The sequence below is a fragment of the Chrysemys picta genome, chromosome 22, assembly GCF_011386835.1.
Source record: "Chrysemys picta bellii isolate R12L10 chromosome 22, ASM1138683v2, whole genome shotgun sequence".
NCBI lineage: Eukaryota > Metazoa > Chordata > Testudines > Emydidae > Chrysemys > Chrysemys picta.
In genome coordinates this window covers 19,597,229-19,615,886 of record NC_088812.1, presented here as the reverse complement: position 1 = coordinate 19,615,886, position 18,658 = coordinate 19,597,229, and the positions used below count along the sequence as shown (strand labels likewise).

The following is an 18,658-nucleotide window of genomic DNA, read 5'->3' as shown; positions in this document are numbered from 1 at the left end:
TTCCATGTTTAAACTCTAATTGACCTCAAAAGCCAGGCGCAAGTGGAATGTGTAAGCAGCCTGCTATCAGTGGTAACCCCCCCCCCCCGCCCTTACCAGTATCAAGCGGTAATAATGAGGCCTGTATACCACTGGCTGAAGGAAAGATAGTAAATCAAAGGAAGGGGACAAGATAGTAATTCAAGGAGACTTGCTAACGAGTTGAATTTATAGCTGCCAACCTAATCTAACTGCTTAAATGTAATTGCTATTTGCCTAGTAATTGTTACCAGGGATGGGAGGGGTAGAGAGAGAGGGGAATGGGTGGGGGGGGGAGAAGGGGAGGGGTAGTGGGGGGGAGGGGAATGAGGCTTGACTGCAAAATGTATAAAAGAAGAAAAGCTGTTTCTGTTAACGTGCTTGATTTGAGACGTGCCAGTCTCCTTGCACCGCTTTGAGATCTCAAATAAACTTTGCTTGCTTCTCCACCTGGTGTGTTCATTGACGCGAAGCACACCGGGCCACGAACCCACTGTTGCTGTCCTCGAGCACACCTGTGCTGGCAACAGGGTCAGGGCAGTCATGGGACAGGGAGCGGGGCAAGTTGGCTAGGGGGCGGGTAGGGTGGGGTTTCTTGGACTTGTACTCTTCGGGTGGCACTTAATAACCGGTTCCCTACCGGGTCTTTGGCAGCACTTCGGTGGCGGGTCCTTCACTCACTCTGGGTTTTCGAAGTGCTGCCAAAGACCCGGTAGGGAACTGGTTATTAACATTCTGGCAGCTCATCACTGGTCATGACCCCAATGGGGGGCAATGCTGGGGAGCAAGGTCTTGCCCCCTAGAGCCTGAGGGTGCATGGCCACCACCAGAGCAAGTGTCTACCCGCAGTGTCATTGCAGCGCAGTGAGGGCCTGGCGAGGAGGCCTGGGATGGGCGAGGAACAGGCTGTGAACTTCCCTGAAGCCACAGAGATGGCTGGTTGTGGTGTCCCTGTGCCACAGGGTGGGGTCCTTGTGTCTTCATCTTTCCATTTCTGCATTATATTTCTTATTGTTCCTTGCTGTGTAATAAATCCTATTCAGTTTGAACCAGGGAAGTGGCTGGTGTGGAGAGAGTGCCCCGGAGGAGGGGCACCCTGGCCTAAAAGACCATGGCAAGACTAGGGGTGAAGCCTCCCAGGGATCTTAGGGCCCAGCTCTGTCAGGGTTACGAGGACTCTGTTGCATGGGAGAGCAGAAAGGGAGGCCTTCAGGTCAGGTGGGCATCCGGGTAAAGGGAGTGGGAGCGAGGACTCAGATCCATTTGCTGTCTGATACCACTGGGGTAGTGCAGCAGCCAGGAAAGTTCCCCACATTTCCCTGCTTGCATTGTGGTTGCAGATAAAATCTGAAAACATGATCCTTAAAGTCTCTGATCCTATCATTTATTACTCTTTAAAATCTCATGGTCTCTGAGTGCTTGGAGGAGGCTGTTACCAGGTGTGATCTCATTGAACTTACCCTCAAGGCCCTGATCCCATCCACATTAAAGTCTATCTTAAAGACCCAGTTTTCCCCTGCAGTTTTCCTCAAGTGTGTGTGTGTGTGTGTCCTTCCCTGTATCACCTGAGACTGTCCTAGTGTCAGGAAAGTTTCCACTGACAACGGGTGCTACTTTAACCCCGATAACACCCCACTCCCCATTTCTTGCCTGTTTCTAACTGGAGGACTAACAATTCCCTGCTTCCATGTGCTGCCAACTGCAACCCTAAGAGCTTACTGGCCAAGCCACAGCCATGCCATGCCTGAGGTCATCACTTGTACCCTCTGGCCAAATTTCTAACACTGGGAACAGAAACAGCCCAAGCGCCACATAAACAGTGCTGGGGCTCCCCTTTGCTCTCTGCTGGGATCAGCTGTGTGTGGAAGGGGAGAACTGGGCCTTCAAGATGGGGGTGCTAGCTGCTGAAGGCATCACCCCTGGCAGTCTACCCCTCCTCCTGGCCTCACTATCTGTGTATCGTGTGCCTTCTGTTGTGCAGGTGTGATGGATCCTGAGCGGCTCATCCCATGCCCCTATGACAAAAACCACCAGATCCGAGCCTCCAGGTTCCCCTACCACTTGGTCAAATGCGGAGAGGTAAGAAGAGCAAGCAGTGGGACAGTCTGAGGTGCCCAGAGAGGAGATGGCCACCTCTCTCTGTTCCCTGCAAACTATTTTCCTCTGCCTCCAGTGCAAACACAAAATGGAAAATGACTGCCTAGGAAGGAGTACTGCAGAAAAGGATCTGGGGGTTATAGTGGATCACAGACTAAATATGAGTCACAATATTTGGTGTTTTTTGCAATAGTATTACATTATTCTGGGATGTAATGGCAGGAGTGTTGTAAGCAAGACAAAAGAAGTAATTCTTCACCTGTACTCAACACTAATAAGGCCCAAGCTGGAGTATTGTCCCGTTCTAGGCCTTGCACTCCAGGAAAGATGTAGACAAATGGGAGACAGTCCAGAGGAGAACAACAAAAGTGACTAAAGGTCTAAAAAATATAACCTACAAGGAATGACTGAAAAAACTGGGTTTGTTTAGTGTAGAGGAAGGCTGGGGGGGGGAGGGGAAGGCAATAGGTCTTGAAGTAGGTAATAGTTGCTATGAAGAGCAGAGTGATAAATTGTTCTCCTTTATCCACTGACAACAGAACAAGAAATCATGGGTTTATATTGCAGCAAGGGAGATTTAGGGATTATCTAGGGAGACTTTTAAGATCTAGCCCATCCCAAGTGTTTATAACACTTGGTCCTGACTCTGTGCAGGGGATGGACTAGATCTACATTTATGTGAAACTCACACTTAAGGCTTATTTTCACTGCCCATTTAACTTGGGTGTTGCCCCTACCCTGGCTCTTGTCCATCCACACAAACCCTCTGGCCCATGTGTGGTGGTGCTTAGCCCATGCTTGAGTAGGCGAGCGTCTGATTGCCTCTCTTGGTAATCTGCACTGAAGATCCAGACTTAACCTGATAGTCCTCTAATGCTATCCCACAATTCACTGGGGGGAACATAGAGCAGCCCAGCTGAGAGCCAGCAGCTACACCTCCTCCCCCTCCTCTGTGCCCCCTCCCCCCTGAAGTCTGAGAGCCTTGCATAAGTAAGTGTGGCCCCAGCAACTTGGGCAGGGCTCTGGTCTGGCTGTTCACCTGAGCTAGGCCAGCTCAAATGCTGATCACCTGAGTTACGTCTTCACTGCAGAGTTAACCCTTGGAGATACCCAGGCTTCAAAAGCTCCTGAACTTAAGGGCAGACTTGGATCCAAGCTGTGTCACTGAGGGGCCCTGGTGCCTTAGTGAGGTTACACTAATGTCCCTTTAGAAAACTCTGGCTGCACAAAAGGACCTGAAATGTGTGGAAATGGTCTCCTGGGACAACAGCCTGCAGAGGGGCCTCCCTGGGTTGGATGCAGGCTCCAAGCTAGCCCAGCTCCATGCCCCGACGTAGGGGACAGGTTGTGGCTGCATTGGGTGTAGCTAGAGTATCTGTGCTATAGCTCTGCTCTGCTGCCCAAGGGCCGTGAGAAGTAGAGCCACATAAGTCAGAGCAGCCCAAAGGTTGCTCTAATTTGCAGCAACAAGGGCAGGAGTGGCTCAGCCCAAGTCTAGGAAGAGCTAAGGTAGCCTGAAGACAGTCCCCCTGTTCTGCTCCCCCACCTCCTCCTGGGCTGGAGCAACCAAGAATCAAATCCAAGAAATTCAGCACTGCTGCAGATGCACCAGGTTTCCTGCACATATCTGTATGTCTACGCAGCAGCTAGGGGAGAGTCTCATGGCCCAGGTAGATGGGCTTACAGTAGTGGGGCTTGAGCTAATACAGTTAAAAATAGCAATGTGGATGGTGTGGCTTGGGCTCTTAAGCCCACTTCACTCTGGAGGTTTGAGAGCCCAAGCACCAGTCCATGCTATAGTGTCCACACTACTATTTTTAGTGTGCTACTTCAAGCACCACTAGCTCAAGTCTCTGTCCAGTCTGGAGGCTTGCTCCCAGCTGCAGCGTGTGGACCTACTGAGTGGTGCTCTCTCATTACGCACTCGACAAGTCAATGATTTGTTTCCAGCTTGCCAGTCTTCTGGCTCTGATGCATCCCTAGAGATCCTCTCAGCTGCCTCACCCTACAAGCAGCTGTGGAAGCAGTGAGCAGAACCCATGACTGTACCTCCCTGCTGTCTCTGCATAGTGGCATCTTGTGGCTTCTCTTCCAGAATAACAAGCAAAGAGCCAAAGAGCTGGCCACGTGCCCCTACAATGCTCGCCACAAAGTCCCAAAGCGAGAGCTCCAGCTGCACATCTCCACCTGCACAGACAACAGGGCGCCAGAGCTATTCAGTGGTAAGCTTGGGGGAGTAGGGGGAGCCGGCAGTAGCACACCTGCTTTAATACATGCCTGTTCCTGCTGACTGACTTGACCTGTCCCAGCCTAGGGAGACTGCAAGGGAGTCTGTTCTAGGGCATTTTGCTCCGGACACCAGCGCAAGCCCCGAGCAATCTGTAGTTCATGTGTGCATCCCCTGCACTCATCACAACTACTGTAGGTGCACTTGGTCTGAGCAAGGCTGAGTGCTGTTGCCCAGCACATCCCTCTGTACCAGCAGATGCTGGCTTAGCTGCACTGGTATAAATTGTGAACATGCAGAGTTTGTGGCTGACATCCCAGCATAGAACAGGCTGGGCTTGTGCTGCTCTTCCTTCATTGACAGATTCTGCAGGAGTTGGCTAGAAATCCCTTTCCTTCCCCAATGCCCATAGCCTGCAGGAGATGAACAGCTGGCTCAGGAAGTAACCTCATGGCTAGCTGGGGGATGTGCTCACTACCTGGCACAACAGGGGGCAGGTCACCTGGCATCACTGAAGAGTCCTGGTCTCTACCCTCTGCTCATTTGGGGCGGGAGCTCTCCTAACATCTCCTGGGGGACGGGGGCTGGCCTGCAAACCTGCATCCAGAGAGCAGAGCACTTGGGGTCAGCATTTCTGAAGTGCCCAACACCAGGCTTGGGGTGTTAGCCATTCAGCAGGGCCCAACTAGGTGCTGAGGAGAGCCAGTGGGGAACTTCAGTGTTTTCTGACACAAATGCTTCATTGATCTCCATGAACACCTCATGGGAAAGGGTTCTTTGGGCTTTGACACACACTGCAACTTGGAAAATCTTAGTCCCATTCTTTGACTCTTGAAATAAGAAAATCCAGTTTTCTGGTTCAAAATGACAGTTTGAAACTAATTGTAGTTAATCAAAATAGTCAAAAACAAAACACTTTCACTCGCACCAAATTGGCGGAGGGGGCTAGCTGATAAACTTGGTGGGGGTTTTGTGTGGTGGCTTTTACTTTTTGTCCTGCTTTTGGATAGGAAACTCACATTTCCTTGGTTTTCCTGTCTCGGCTGTAATGAGAACTCTGGAAATCAGTGTGTGTACTGAGCCCTATAGGGCCGATGGCATCAGCTCTGCGTGAGCCCTGTTTATAGCAGTGGAACCATATCGGGCCCCATTGTGCAATGTCAGGGTGATTGTGGAGAGTTCTCTGGCCTTCCCAACTAGGGTTGTAGGAGCCAACACTTCTCAGCTTGTCAAGCTGTTTGGCTTTTAAAGGCTTCTCCATTCTGTGCATGGCAGGAACTTGAGGGTGGATGAGCTTGTGCTCTGGGGAACAAAGGCTGTCCAGCTGGCTGGAGTGAGCTGGGGCCAGCGCAGGAGAGCAGAGACCCTGGACACACTTCAGTCTGACCTGAGCCTGGCTCTGAGGAGAGTTCAGAGAATCTTCCCCAACTAAGGATCATCTCCAGTTAAATGTGGCCTTTGACCCCCTGTAATGCTGGGCCTCTGGCTAACAGAACTGAGCCATGATCCACTTAGACAATCATGTTTCACTCCTAGATCAGCTACCCTGCTTCTCCTCTTCCTTCCAAGTCCTGTAATGTGTCTCCTCTGCTTGCAGGGACATCAATGACTTTCAGTCCCAAGAAGGAACTGAAAGAGACCCCAAGATCCTGGCAGTGTCCCCCCTGCCAAGAGGACTGGGAGGCAGGTGAGTGTTGGTGAAGAAGCTGTTGTCTCTGTCATTGGCATGTGGTACCTATGCCTCCCAGGACTTGGCTGAGGCTATGGTTACACTACAAGTGCTATAGTGTAGGTACTTACTACAATAGTGGAAGGAGTTTTTCAGTCACTGAAGTTTAATCCACCCCCTCAAGGAGGCAGCTAGATCAGTGGAAGAATTCTTCCATTGACCCACTGGTGTCTATACCAGGGCTTAGGTTGGCTTAGCTACATCTCTCAGTGGGGAAGGGGGGATTTTTTTCACACTCTGAAGCAACCTAGGTGTAGACCAGGCCTTAGAGCATGAAACCACACACCAGGCTCCTTTAGCTTTACCAGTCACTACTATACCTTGTCTACACATGGCAGCTGACTAATGTTCAGTGACAATTCCCTGAGTATTTCAGAATCGGTGACTTCAATTCCAATTTCATTTCCTTCATAAGCGAAGTAATCCTGGAATAAAATCATGCTTTGTTCTAAAACAGCCCCCACCTCATTTGGGCACTATCCCAGAATAGCTACTCTGGTCAACTCCGCCTGTAGATAACCCAGTTTAGACAGCTGTGGGCTTTTGCTTTTAAATAGGATTAAAGGTTTGGTGTTAAATTGTGGTGGCTAGGGTTTCACTCGACCACTTTAGCACATACTAAAGTACAACTGCTTTGTCTTGACTAGTTTATTAAACTAAGCTGTATAATGCAATACTTACCACATTTAAATTTTACCAAGGTGGGTGTGTGGTTAACATGCCAAAATCCTACTGTGGCCAAAGCAAGCTGTAGCTGACAAGGCTGTGTCTGTCTCCACTTGGGGAATTTTGGGGGCACTGACAGGCTTACCCCCTCCCCTTTTTTGCTCCTGCTGAGCTCCCACAGCTTCAATATTGATGGAGTTTGACATCAAGGCTCTGGGGCTGCAGGTTTAATGAATATGGTCACACTTTGTCTCCAGCAGCTGAGGTTACTCCTGTGCCGGGGTCCTGCTGGCTTATCCAAAGCAGTGGGCATCTCTTCCCTGAAGCCCCATAGCATGGACAAGGCCACCTCCCTGCTGCTAAAATCAGTGAGAGCAACCACTGGCTCCTACAGGGCAGGACTGAGCCTCCTGCTGGCTCTTGCACAAGTAGTTAACACATTTCAAGGGACCATTCATGGTGATATGCATCCGAAGAAGTGGGCTGTAGTCCACGAAAGCTTATGCTCTAATAAATTTATTAGTCTCTAAGGTGCCACAAGTACTCCTGTTCTTCTTTATTCATGGTGAAGTGGCCTGTTAACACCCCTCCAGTCATGGGGCGGATTGCAGCTGGGGGGAGGAGTTAGTGGATTATCGATTACTATAATAAACCATAAATCCAGTGTGTGTCTCTTCAGTTAGAAGTCAGCCCCTATACAAGGAGCTGCATATTAACTTCTGAAGAGCCGCATGTGGCTCCAGAGCCAAGGTTGGCCACCCCTGATCTAGACCATCCCTGACAGGTGTTTGTCTAACCTGCTCTTAAGAATGTCCAATGACGGGGATTCCACAACATCACTAGACAACTTTATTCCAGTGCTTAACTGCACTGACAGGAAGCTTCCCCCCGCCCCATGGCTAACCTAAATCTCCCTTACTGCTATTTAAGCCCATTGCTTCTTGTCCTATCTTCAGAGGTTAGAGGACAATTTTCTCCTCCCTCTTCTCCCCCCCTGCCCCCTTGTAACAGTTTTCACGTACATAAAATATTATCTATCTTTCTCCTTGTCTTTTCTTCTCTGGACTAAACAAACCCAATTTTTTTTCAATCTCCCCTTATAAGTAAGGCTATGGTTTAGTCACAGGTATTTTACTAAAAGTCATGGGCCGTGTTTTTTAAAAAAAAAAAAAAAAAGGCGAGAGAGAGAGCGAGAAAATTCCCAGCCTGTGACTTGTACTATACCCCTGACTAAATCTTGGGAGCGCTGGGGGGTGGAGAACCGTAGCCAATGAGAGCTGCTAGGAGCTGAGGGACATGTTTACCTTGGGGGTGCTCCCTGGAAGCAGCAACATCACCCAGAGCAACATCATCCCCTCCTGTGCCCCAGCCCTGAGCCCCCTCCCACACCCAAACTGCTCCTCTTGCTGTTGGGTGGGGGGGCCCAAGACTGACCCAGCAGTGGCTGGTGTGACTGGCTCAGGTGTTGCCTGGGCTGCTCAGGCAGCCCCGGAGCCAGCTGCGCTGGCTGCTGCAGAAGTCATGGAGGTCATGGAAAGTCACGGAATCCATGACCTCTGCCTATGAGTAACGCTGTGAGTTTGTCACAATGTTACCTCTTAATTTTTTTTCCATCCATGTGCAGAATAAATTTGTTATATGCACTGAGGTATGTGGATGTGCACCACCAGTAGAAACACAATCTCTCTAGAGCTATAGATATCTCGATAAATTTACCATAGTGATAATTACTCCAGCAAGGACAGGTTAGGCATTTTAGAACTCACTACTCAAACTACCATTTACTTCAAACCATTTCTCCAGTTTGTCCACACTTTACATTTTAATTGTATCCTCCAAAGCACTTGCAACCCCTCCCAGCTTGGTATCGTCAGCGAACTTTATACATGTGCTCTGTATGCCAGTTGTTTGAAACCAAATATGGATTCCAGTGTGAGGTGGCAGGGTTGTGCAGTTGGGGGAAGGGGGTTACTTCTCTATTGAAGCAGGTTCTCTTGGGGTATTTGGGTGTCCCCTTCCATGATTGGAGCTACTTCTCTGGAGTGTCCTTTGGTGAAGGCAGTTTTGAGTATGTTAAGGTGTATATCCTGGACTTGCTTCTTCAAGCATATTCTGTAGTATCGGAGAAAGCTGGCTAGATTGTCGGGCTCAACAGGTAGTGATCAATGGCTCCATGTCTAGTTAGCAGCCGGTTTCAAGCGGAGTGTGCCAAGGGTCGGTCCTGAGGCTGGTTTTGTTCTATATCTTCATTAATGATGTGGAGGATGGCATGGACTGCACTCTCAGCAAGTTTGCAGATGACACTAAACTGGGAGGAGTGGTAGATACGCTGGAGGGTAGGGATAGGATACAGAGGGACCTAGACAAATTAGAGGATTGGGCCAAAAGAAACCTGATGGGGTTCAACAAGGACAAGTGCAGAGTCCTGCACTTAGGACAGAAGAATCCCATTCACTGTTACAGACTAGGGACCAAATGGCTAGGAAGCAGTCCTGCAGAAAAGGACCTAGGGGTTACAGTGGACGAGAAGCTGGATATGAGTCAACAGGGTGCCCTTGTTGCCAAGAAGGCTAACAGCATTTTGGGCTGTATAAGTAGGGGCATTGCCAGCAGATTGAGGGACGTGATCATTTCCCTCTATTCAACATTAGTGAGGCCTCATCTAGAGTATTGTGTCCAGTTTTGGGCCCCCCACTCCAAGAAGGATGTAGAAAAATTGGAAAGAGCCCAGCGGAGGGCAACAAAAATGATTAGGAGGCTGGAGCACAGATCTTATGAGGAGAGGCTGAGGGAACTGGGATTGTTTAGTCTGCAGAAGAAGAATGAGGGGGGATTTGATAGCTGCTTTCAACTACCTGAAAGGGGGTTCCAAAGAGGATGGATCTAAACTGTTCTCAGTGGTAGCAGACGACAGAACAAGGAGTAATGGTCTCAAGTTGCAGTGGGGGAGGTTTAGGTTGGATATTAGGAAAAACTTCTTCACTAGGAGGGTGGCAAAGCACTGGAATGGGTTACCTAGGGAGGTGGCGGAATCTCCTTCCTTAGAGGTTTTTAAGGTCAGGCTTGACAAAGCCCTGGCTGGGATGATTTAGTTGGGGATTGGTCTTGCTTTGAACAGGGGGTTGGACTAGACCTCCTGAGGTCCCTTCCAACCCTGATATTCTAGGATTTATTTGGGCATAAGCTTTTGTGGATTAACACCCCCAACATACACACTTCCTCAGATGCATAGAGTGAAAATTACAGATGCAGGTATAAATATATTGACATAAGAGAAGGGAGTTACCTCACAAGTGGAGAACCAGTGTTGACAAGGCCAATTCAATCAGGGTGGATGTGGTCCACTCCCAATAATTGATGCTGATCAGGTGGTTCCTCGGTTTCTTTGAAAGTGTGTGGCACAATCTCTCACCATAGTTAGTGTAGTATGGCGATGAATTTTTTTACCTTCAGTCCATTTGGTATGTTGTCCATCTGTTTGCACTTGGAGAGGAAGATGTCTGTCTGTCTATCTGTGAAAAAGCTTATGCCCAAATAAATCTGTTAGTCTTTAAGGTGCCATTGGACTCCTCATTGTTTTTGTGGATACAGACTAACACGGCTACCCCTCTGATACTTGGCACCATGCAAGGCACTGAATTTAGCCGTATGAAGTGGAAATCCATAAACTTCATGGAAAAAACTTGCACAAATACAGACTATGGTGAGAGATTGTGCCACATACACTCAAAGAAACTGAGAAACCACCTGATCAGCATCAGTTATTGGGAGTGGATCACATCCACCCTGATTGACTTAGCCTTTTCAACAGTGGTCTTTAAGGTGCCACTGGACTCCTCACTGGATTTATGGCTTATTCCAACAATCTGTAACCCACTAACATTTCCCCCCAGCTGCCTTCCGAGGGGTTTTAACAAGTCACTTCACCTTGAATGGTCCTTTAGTATAAGTAGTTAGCACATATTCTAAACCATCTGTTCCACCCTGTGTTTTAGCTGTGATGCTCTGAGTACCTTTCCCAGCCCTGAAGAAGAGTTCTTTGTGGTTCCAAAGCTTGCCTCTCTCACCAACTGACATTGATCCACTAAAAGATATCGCCTCGCCTCCCCTCCCCTGTTTCTCTCACATTCTGGGACGGACACTGCTACAACAACACTGCAAACATCTCATGAGTGGTCAGCCTTGTCAGTCTCTTGTAAACAAGTCTATATCCTGCTTCAACCCTCTGTGCCAGGCCCCAGCCCTGTCAATTGCAAGCTTAACTGTTGTGCAGGTATAAAACTTCTCTAGCCTGTTACTGAGGGCCTGAGCATGTAGCCATTTAGGGTATTGGCAGTGCTCCCAAATCCCAAGAGAAAACCCCTTCCAACAGACCAGCTAGCACCCCTGGCATTGTGGTTCCCCTACATGCCCATGCCCCTTATAACTCGGGAGGGCAGCAGGAGCAGGGCTAGCACAGTGGGCATTCATAAGAATGGCAATACTGGGTCAGACCAATGGTCCATCTAGTCCAGTATCTGGTCTTCTGATTGTGGTCAGCGCCAGCTGCTTCAGAGGGAATGAACAGAACAGGGCAACTTTCAAGTGGTCCAGTCCCAGCTTCTAGCAGTTAGAGGCTTAGGATGCCCAGGGCATAGAGTTGCATCTTCCTTCTGAAACACAACTCAGGAGAACTGTGGAACAGGATCTGTTCCAAGTAAGTGGGCTGGTGAGAGAGCAGGGCCAATGGCCTCTAGTTCATGTTATCTATAGGTGTAAAGTCATGGTGTATTAAACCTGTCCAGAAGCCTTTCATTGTGCATTCACACTAAGCTTTTCCTCCTCAGAGGCAGATGAGTCTGGTGCTACTTCTCCTTTTGTTCTTGGCTCCAAGACAAATCACACCTTAAGCACAAGTCAAAGGTAAGAGCTAACTCTCCTCTCACGTCTTCTCAGATCAGGCTGGGTCCCTCACGGGCGTGAATGTCCCAGCTCTACTAGTGATAAGAGCTATGGCACTGGCAGTGCTGCTAACTGGGATAACTTTATTGCAAGTCTCATGATCCTGGGTGGCTTTTTTTGTAAAGCCCCAGCGGCTGGGAAGCGGAATGATTTACAAGTGTCTAGCCCTGCTAGTTGAGAGGAAAGATTGAAAACGTGGACTGTGTAAGCCTAAATGCTCAGTAACCAGCAGGCAAAAAGAAACCAACTCCTAGGATTTCATGGGATTTTGAGGCCTGACTTTTAGGCTGGTTTGTGTTTACCACTTGGAGCTGGCCACACTGTCTGGCCAGCTGGGCTCTTGCCCCTCTAACAGCTCTGTGCACTCCTGCAATAGTCACTCGTGGATACTGCCATTCTAGGTGGGTGACCAGAAATCTAACAGAACTTCCCTAGAAACATCCTTACAATACCCAAGGCTGTAATGGGCCTGCTTCTGCTCATGTTACACCCATGCAATCTGCAGCCCTTAGGCTGTGCAGGTGTAACTGAGGTCAGAACTGGGCCAGTACATGGTTCTGCTGGGCATAAATGGAGCCACCAAGAGAACTGCTTGGAGACTCCTGCCTGAGTTTGCAGGGGTGAGAAAGAACTGATGTGCCCAGGTCTCACAGATAATGTGAACACTGTCACAGGGCAGCTGGCCCCATCTGTGACATGTTTTTCCCCAAGTGGGGAAAATGAAAGTCATGTGACTGGGTCATGTGACCCACCAATCAGGTCTCTGTGATAGGTAAGGAAAAGTCCTGGGGAAGCTGCAGAGAAGAAGGCGGCTCCAGCTGGGTAGGACTGGGAGCAGCCTGCCAAGGCAAGTAAGGCTCCAGGCAGAAAGGCCTGTGAGTGGTGTGATGAGTGGGAAGGAGGCAGTAATCATGTTTGAAATACATTGCTCTGTTTCTGTCCACCCCCCCCACCCCATGCGTGAGGGAGGAAGCCCAACCCAATTTCTGCTCCTTTGAGTCTATCAGGATCCAAAACATCTGTCAGGGCTAGAGTCTATTAAATTCCATTAGCAATTTCACAGACATGCATGGAGCTTCTCCTAGCTTATACCCATGTAACTGAGAGCATTGGGGCTCCTTGGTCCTTAACCCTTCTCATGGCTTAGGGCTTGTCTTCACTTAGAGTGCTACAGCTGTAGTACTTTAGTGAAGATGGGAGGGTGTAGCTAATCCACCTCCCCGAGAGGCGGTAGCTATGTCGATGGCAGAAGCCCTCTTGTCGACACAGCATTGTCTACCTGGGGGGCTAGGGCGGAATAGCTACATGGCTTGGGGGGGTGGGGTACACCTGGCCTCAGACAATGCAGTGTGGCAAGTGAGCAAGCTCTTGAACCCTGGCAGCACAGGGGCACTATGGGCAGGGTATCCAGAGTTCAATGGAATGGAAGCCACACTGTAGCTTTGGGGGTCAAACAGCTGAACACCAGAGATGTGGGGGGCTCTTACTGGAAGTGAAATGTCCCTCTAAGGGAACGCAGGCTGAGTTCCAAAGCAAGACTGGATATGCAGGAGCAGTCAGCTGTTGGCTGTTTCACCCTGAAATCCTTGCTTTGTGAGTGGAACATGTCCAGCTCCTTCCCCCGTTTAAACACATGGCAGCAGGAAATGCTGACTTATGCCAGTTAATGCAAATGTGCTTTCTAAGCAGGGTTCAAGTGGTGGTAGCACCTGGGGACCTCAGATGGGGAGCAGGACCCCGCTGTGCTAGGGGCTGGGCAAACAAGCCAAGACTGCTCATGCCCCAGAGAGCTCATGATCCAGACACCGTGGGCACATTCTGCACAAACCCTCCTGGCCAGGAGTAAAATCCATGCAGGTGTCTGAACAGCTGCTGTTTGCCAAGGTGGGAGGGGGCCATCGTTCACCTGGGCTGAAGGTCCAAGCTCACATGTGGGCTGCATTGGGAAGGTACATGGCAGCTTACAACCAAGGCATTGCCCCTGCTCCTGGGACAAGACTTACTTGTTACCAGGGGTATTGTGGGGAAACAATCCAGTGCACGCTGACGTGGAACAGGATAGAGAGACCCTGCCAGGACTCACTAAGGGAAAGCCCAGCTGGCAGAAGGGGGAACCCTCAAGCACACACAGGTGGCAGATCCAAGGGAATGCCATGGGGTCCTATTCAGCTCTGAAAAGCCAGTTCTAAATAACCTGGACTAAGGTGCATGTGGCAGTGGGGATGGGGCTTATGGAGGCAGGGTCCCGTGATGCAGGCATGTTCCATGCAGAAAGCATGTGGGAGCTGTCTGCAGGGACTATCTAGCAGCCTGACATGGGCTATGCTAACTCGTCATCCTGGTGTATGTGTACTAACTCCTCTCCATTTCTGTCTCATTGTCCAGTCTTGGTGAGAGAGGCCAGGATGGAAACCAGCAAATGCAGGCCGTGAGCACCTCAGCAGCAGCATGGACTCCAAAGGGTCACTCCTGGAGAAATGGTACGAGGCCAGGACACCATGGGAGTGGGACTAAACTGTTATAACTGTCTGGGAGGTAGGGAAGGGTCATGACATAACATCAAGTTTATCACAAGAGCCTGTATGTCCCTGCTGTACTGAGTCAGCCCTGAGTCTTACTGTACTCCTAGCTTGAGCATGTCTTGTACTCTAGGACATTTGCTGTCCGGTCTCTGAAGAGACTAGTTACTAAGGTACTTGCTCAAGGCACACTGCTTTCATGAGCAGAACAATCCCATGGAATGAGGGAGCAGTCGAACTAAGATCCCAAATGAGGGTGGACTCCAACAAAGCTGCTCCCTGCCCAAAGTGAATGTTACTGAACTAGTGTCACTTCCTGAAAGCATGGCGTCCTAGAGGACTTTCCACCACTAGAAACAGGCTGATGTTGCTTTTGAGTCAGAAGCTCTCTGGGGCTATATAGTGCACACTAAAATAGTGCCCTCTTGCATAAGTAACATGTGACCCTAAGGCCTGGTCTGTGTACAGATCTTGTACTGGGGCAATTGGGTCAGTGAGGGGTGAGACTTTTTAGCACTGTAGTCCCCAGTACCACCCCTAGTGTGGTTGTAGTTCTACATGTTTATATCAGTAGAGCTTATTTACCTTCTCGTATAGGAATAGCTATCCCAGGACTAGGACTCCGGTACCAGCATAACTGCCTCAACGCTAGGGTGCATCACTTTAACTGTACTGGTATAGCCGGTGGTTCAACCCTTCGATTTGATGCCTTGGCTTCTGACTCTGAAAACATGGTCATCTTCTGTAACCTTGACATAACTCAATCATGGCATGTGACATTACTGCAGGACCTGCTGTTTATACCTGTCGTCTGTCATCATTCCTGACTCTCTCTCTCGCTCTCTCTGCAGGCTGTCTGTGAGGCTCCTGCTATGGGAAAGAGCAGCCTGGAGAAGAGTTGAAGCTTTTAAACGTGTAGATTTCCCCAATAGCCATTTTAGACATGTTCTTTATGTCCAGACTGAGAAATAAAACCTCCCTTTGTATCAACAGTGTGTTGCGTTCTCTGCTCCCTGAAGAGACCATGTCAATGGCCTGACAGGTGCCCCAGTGCCACTTTAACCCTTCTGAAAAGTGCATTTCCCATCTACTCTTCCTTCCCAACAGAGGTGGCTTGGATGGAATGAACCCTTCATTGCCTTTGAGGAGCGATTAATAAGACTGGGACTTTTCAGCTTGGAAAAGAGACAACTAAGGGGGCACATGATAGAGGTCTATAAAATGATGACTGGTGAGGAGAAAGTGAATAAGGGAGTATTATTTACTCCTTCTCCTAACACAAGAACTAAGGGTAACCAAGTGAAATTACTAGACAGCAGGTTTAAAACAAACAAAAGGAAGCATTTCTTCACATAACGCACAGCCAACGTGTGGAACTCCTTGCCAGAGGATGTTGTGAAGGCCAAGACTATAACAGGGTTCAAAAGAACTAGATAAATTCATGGAGGATAGTTCCACCAATGGCTATTAGCCAGGCCAGGCAGGGATGGCATCCCTAGCTTTTGTTTGCCAGAAGCTGGAAATGGGCAACAGGGGGTGGATCACTTGATTACGTGTTCTGTTCATTCCCTCTGGGACATATGGCATTGGCCATTGTCAGAAGACCGGATACTGGGATAGATGGACCATTGGTCTGACCCAGTATGGCCGTTCTTATGCCTCTTAAGATCTAGTGGCCTCGTATAGCCTAACCTAGTTATCACAGGCCAGGAATTTCACTGTTACCCCCATATCAAGCCTAGTAACCTGTTTGACTAAAGCATCTGCCAAAAGGCCTCCAGCCTGGATTTGAAGACACACACACACACACACACCCCCATGAGAAGGAGAATCCATCCCCTTCCCATGGGAGTTTATTCCAAGGAGTAATCATCACCACTATGAAAAATGTGCCTTATTTGTAATTTGAATCTGTCTGTTTGCTTTCACCTTCAGCTACTGCTTCTTGCTCTAACTTTCTCCCCTCGACTGAAGAGCCCTTTAGATCCCAAGGGAGGTATGCTAAGCTGAACAGCCTGAGCTCCCTGGGTCTCACTGCAAGGCATCTTCTCCAGCCCTTGAGCCATTTCTGTAGCTCTTTTCTGCACCCTACTCCATTTTTTAACACTTATTTAAATTAGGGCTGTGGATTAATTGCAGTTAACTCACGATTAACGCAAACCAATTAATCATGATTAATCGCACTGTTAAACAATAGAATACCAATTGAAACTTATTAAATATTTTGGATGTTTTTCTACACTTTCAAATATATCCATTTCAATTACAACACAATACAAAGTTTCAGAGTAGCAGCCGTGTTAGTCTGTATTCGCAAAAAGAACAGGAGTACTTGTGGCACCTTAGAGACTAACAAATTTATTAGAGCATAAGCTTTCGTGGACTACAGCCCACTTCTTCGGATGCATATAGATACAATACAAAGTGTACAGCACTCACTCTATTATTTTTATTACAATATTTGCACTGTAAAAATGATGAAAATTTTTTTCAATTCACCTCATACAGGTACTGTACTGCAATCTCTTTATCATGAAAGTGCAACTTACAAATGTAATGGGTTTTTTGTTGCATAACTGCACTCATACAAAACAATGAAAAACTTTAGACCCTACAAGTCCACTCAGTCCTACTGCTTGTTCAGCCAATCGCTCAGACAAACAAGAATGTTTACATTTGCAGAATATAATGCTGCCTGCTTCTTGTTTACAATGTTGTCTGAAAGTGAGAAAAGGCATTCACATGGCACTGTTGTAGCTGGCATCGCAAGATATTGCTGTTGGTCCTGCTTTGAGCAGGGGATTGGACTAGATGACCTCCTGAGGTCTCTTCCAACCCTAATATTCTATATTTACAGGCCAGATGCACTAAAAATTCATATGCCCCATCATGCTTAGGCCATCGTTCCAGGGGACATGCCTCCATGCTGATGACGCTCGTTTAAAAAAAAATGCGTTAATTAAATTTGTGACTGAACTCCTTGGGGGAGAATTGTATGTCACCTGCTCTGTGTGGTTTTTTTGCCCACATTCTGCCATATATTTCATGTTAGAGCAGTCTCAGATGATGACCCAGCACATGTTGTTCATTTTAAGAACACTTTCACTGCAAATTCGACAAAAGGCAAAGACGATATCAATGTGAAATTTCTAAATCTAGCTACAGCACTCGACCCAAGATTTAAGAATCTGAGGTGCCATCCAAAATCTGAGGGGTGAGGTGTGCAGCATGCTTTCAGAAGTCTGAAAAGAGCAACACTCTGATGCGGAAACTACAGAACCCAAACCACCAAAAAAGAAAATCAACCTTCTGCTGGTGGAAACTGACTCAGATGATGAAAATGAACATGTATCGGTCCGCTCTGCTTTGGATTGTTATTGAGCAGAACCCATCATCAGCATGGATGCATGTCCTCTGGAATGGTGGTTGAAGCATCAAGGGACACATGACTCTTTAATGCATCTGGCATGTAAATATTTTGTGATGCCGGCTACAACAGTGCCATGCAAAGGCCTGTTCTTGCTTTCAGACGACACTGTAAACCAGAAGCAGGCAGCATTATATTCTGCAAATGTAAACAAATTTGTTTGAGTGATTGGCTGAACAAGTAGTAGGACTGAGTGGACTTGTAAGCTCTAAAGTTTTAATTGTTTTATTTTTTAATGCAGGTTTTTTGGTACATAATTCTACATTTGTAAGTTCAACTTTTATGAGAAAAAGATTGCACTCCAGTACTTGTATTGGGTGAATTGAAAAATACTATCTTTTTTTTTTTTTACAGTGCAAATATTTGTAATCAAAAATATAGTGAGCACTGTACAATTTGTATTGTGTTGTAATTGAAATAAATATATTTGAAAATGTAGAAAACATCCAAAAATATTCAAATAAATAGTATTCCATTATTGTTTGATTAATTCTTTTAATTGCTTGACAGCCCTAATTTAAGTTTTTAAAAAAAGCCAGCTGGCGGTACTGGATGCAGTATTCCCATATCTGTCTCACCAAGGCCAGTTAAAGAGGTAAAATCATCTCACTACTCCCTTTTTTAAACAGACATGGATTATATTAGTCCTCTCTGCTGTAGCATCACACTGGGAGTTCACAAGCGGCTTCTTTTCATCTATGACCTGTAAATCCTCTTCAGCCAGTGCTGTCCAGGATCCAGTCCCCAATTCGGTAGGTATGGCCTGCGTTCCTTGTTCTGAAATGGCTGTTCCTTGCATTTGGCGGTAGTAAAATCAATGTTGTTTGAAGGGGCCCAGCTTAGCCTGTATTTTCAGTCTTCTGAACATATTGTCCCATATCCTCTAACAGTGACTTGCTTTCTTCCTTTGAAGCTAGTTGCAACCCTGCAGAGGCTCTCACTTTTGGATGGTGGTATTGAAACTGTGCTAAAGCCTCTTACAGGTAAACTGTTCCGTGCTCCCCCCTCCCTGCAACAAGACTGTGGATCTATTA

General features: G+C 47.8%; 1 protein-coding gene across 2 annotated transcripts in view; it reads left to right on the top strand.

Annotated features, from left to right (window-relative positions):
- Window positions 1–15,203, top strand: part of LOC101942172 (gametocyte-specific factor 1-like) — a 36,969-nt gene extending 21,766 nt beyond the window's left edge. The window contains exons 2-7 of one of the 2 annotated variants that reach the window (XM_042844776.2): window positions 2,000–2,097; window positions 4,211–4,337; window positions 5,940–6,029; window positions 11,564–11,639; window positions 14,064–14,158; window positions 15,049–15,203. In XM_042844776.2, coding sequence (XP_042700710.1) covers window positions 2,005–2,097; window positions 4,211–4,337; window positions 5,940–6,029; window positions 11,564–11,639; window positions 14,064–14,158; window positions 15,049–15,059 — 492 coding nt within the window. In that variant the 5' untranslated portion in view covers window positions 2,000–2,004 and the 3' untranslated portion in view covers window positions 15,060–15,203. The remainder of the gene's footprint in view (window positions 1–1,999; window positions 2,098–4,210; window positions 4,338–5,939; window positions 6,030–11,563; window positions 11,640–14,063; window positions 14,159–15,048) is intronic. The other variant, XM_042844777.2, reaches the window with a different exon arrangement.
- The last annotated feature ends 3,455 nt before the right edge of the window (window positions 15,204–18,658 follow it).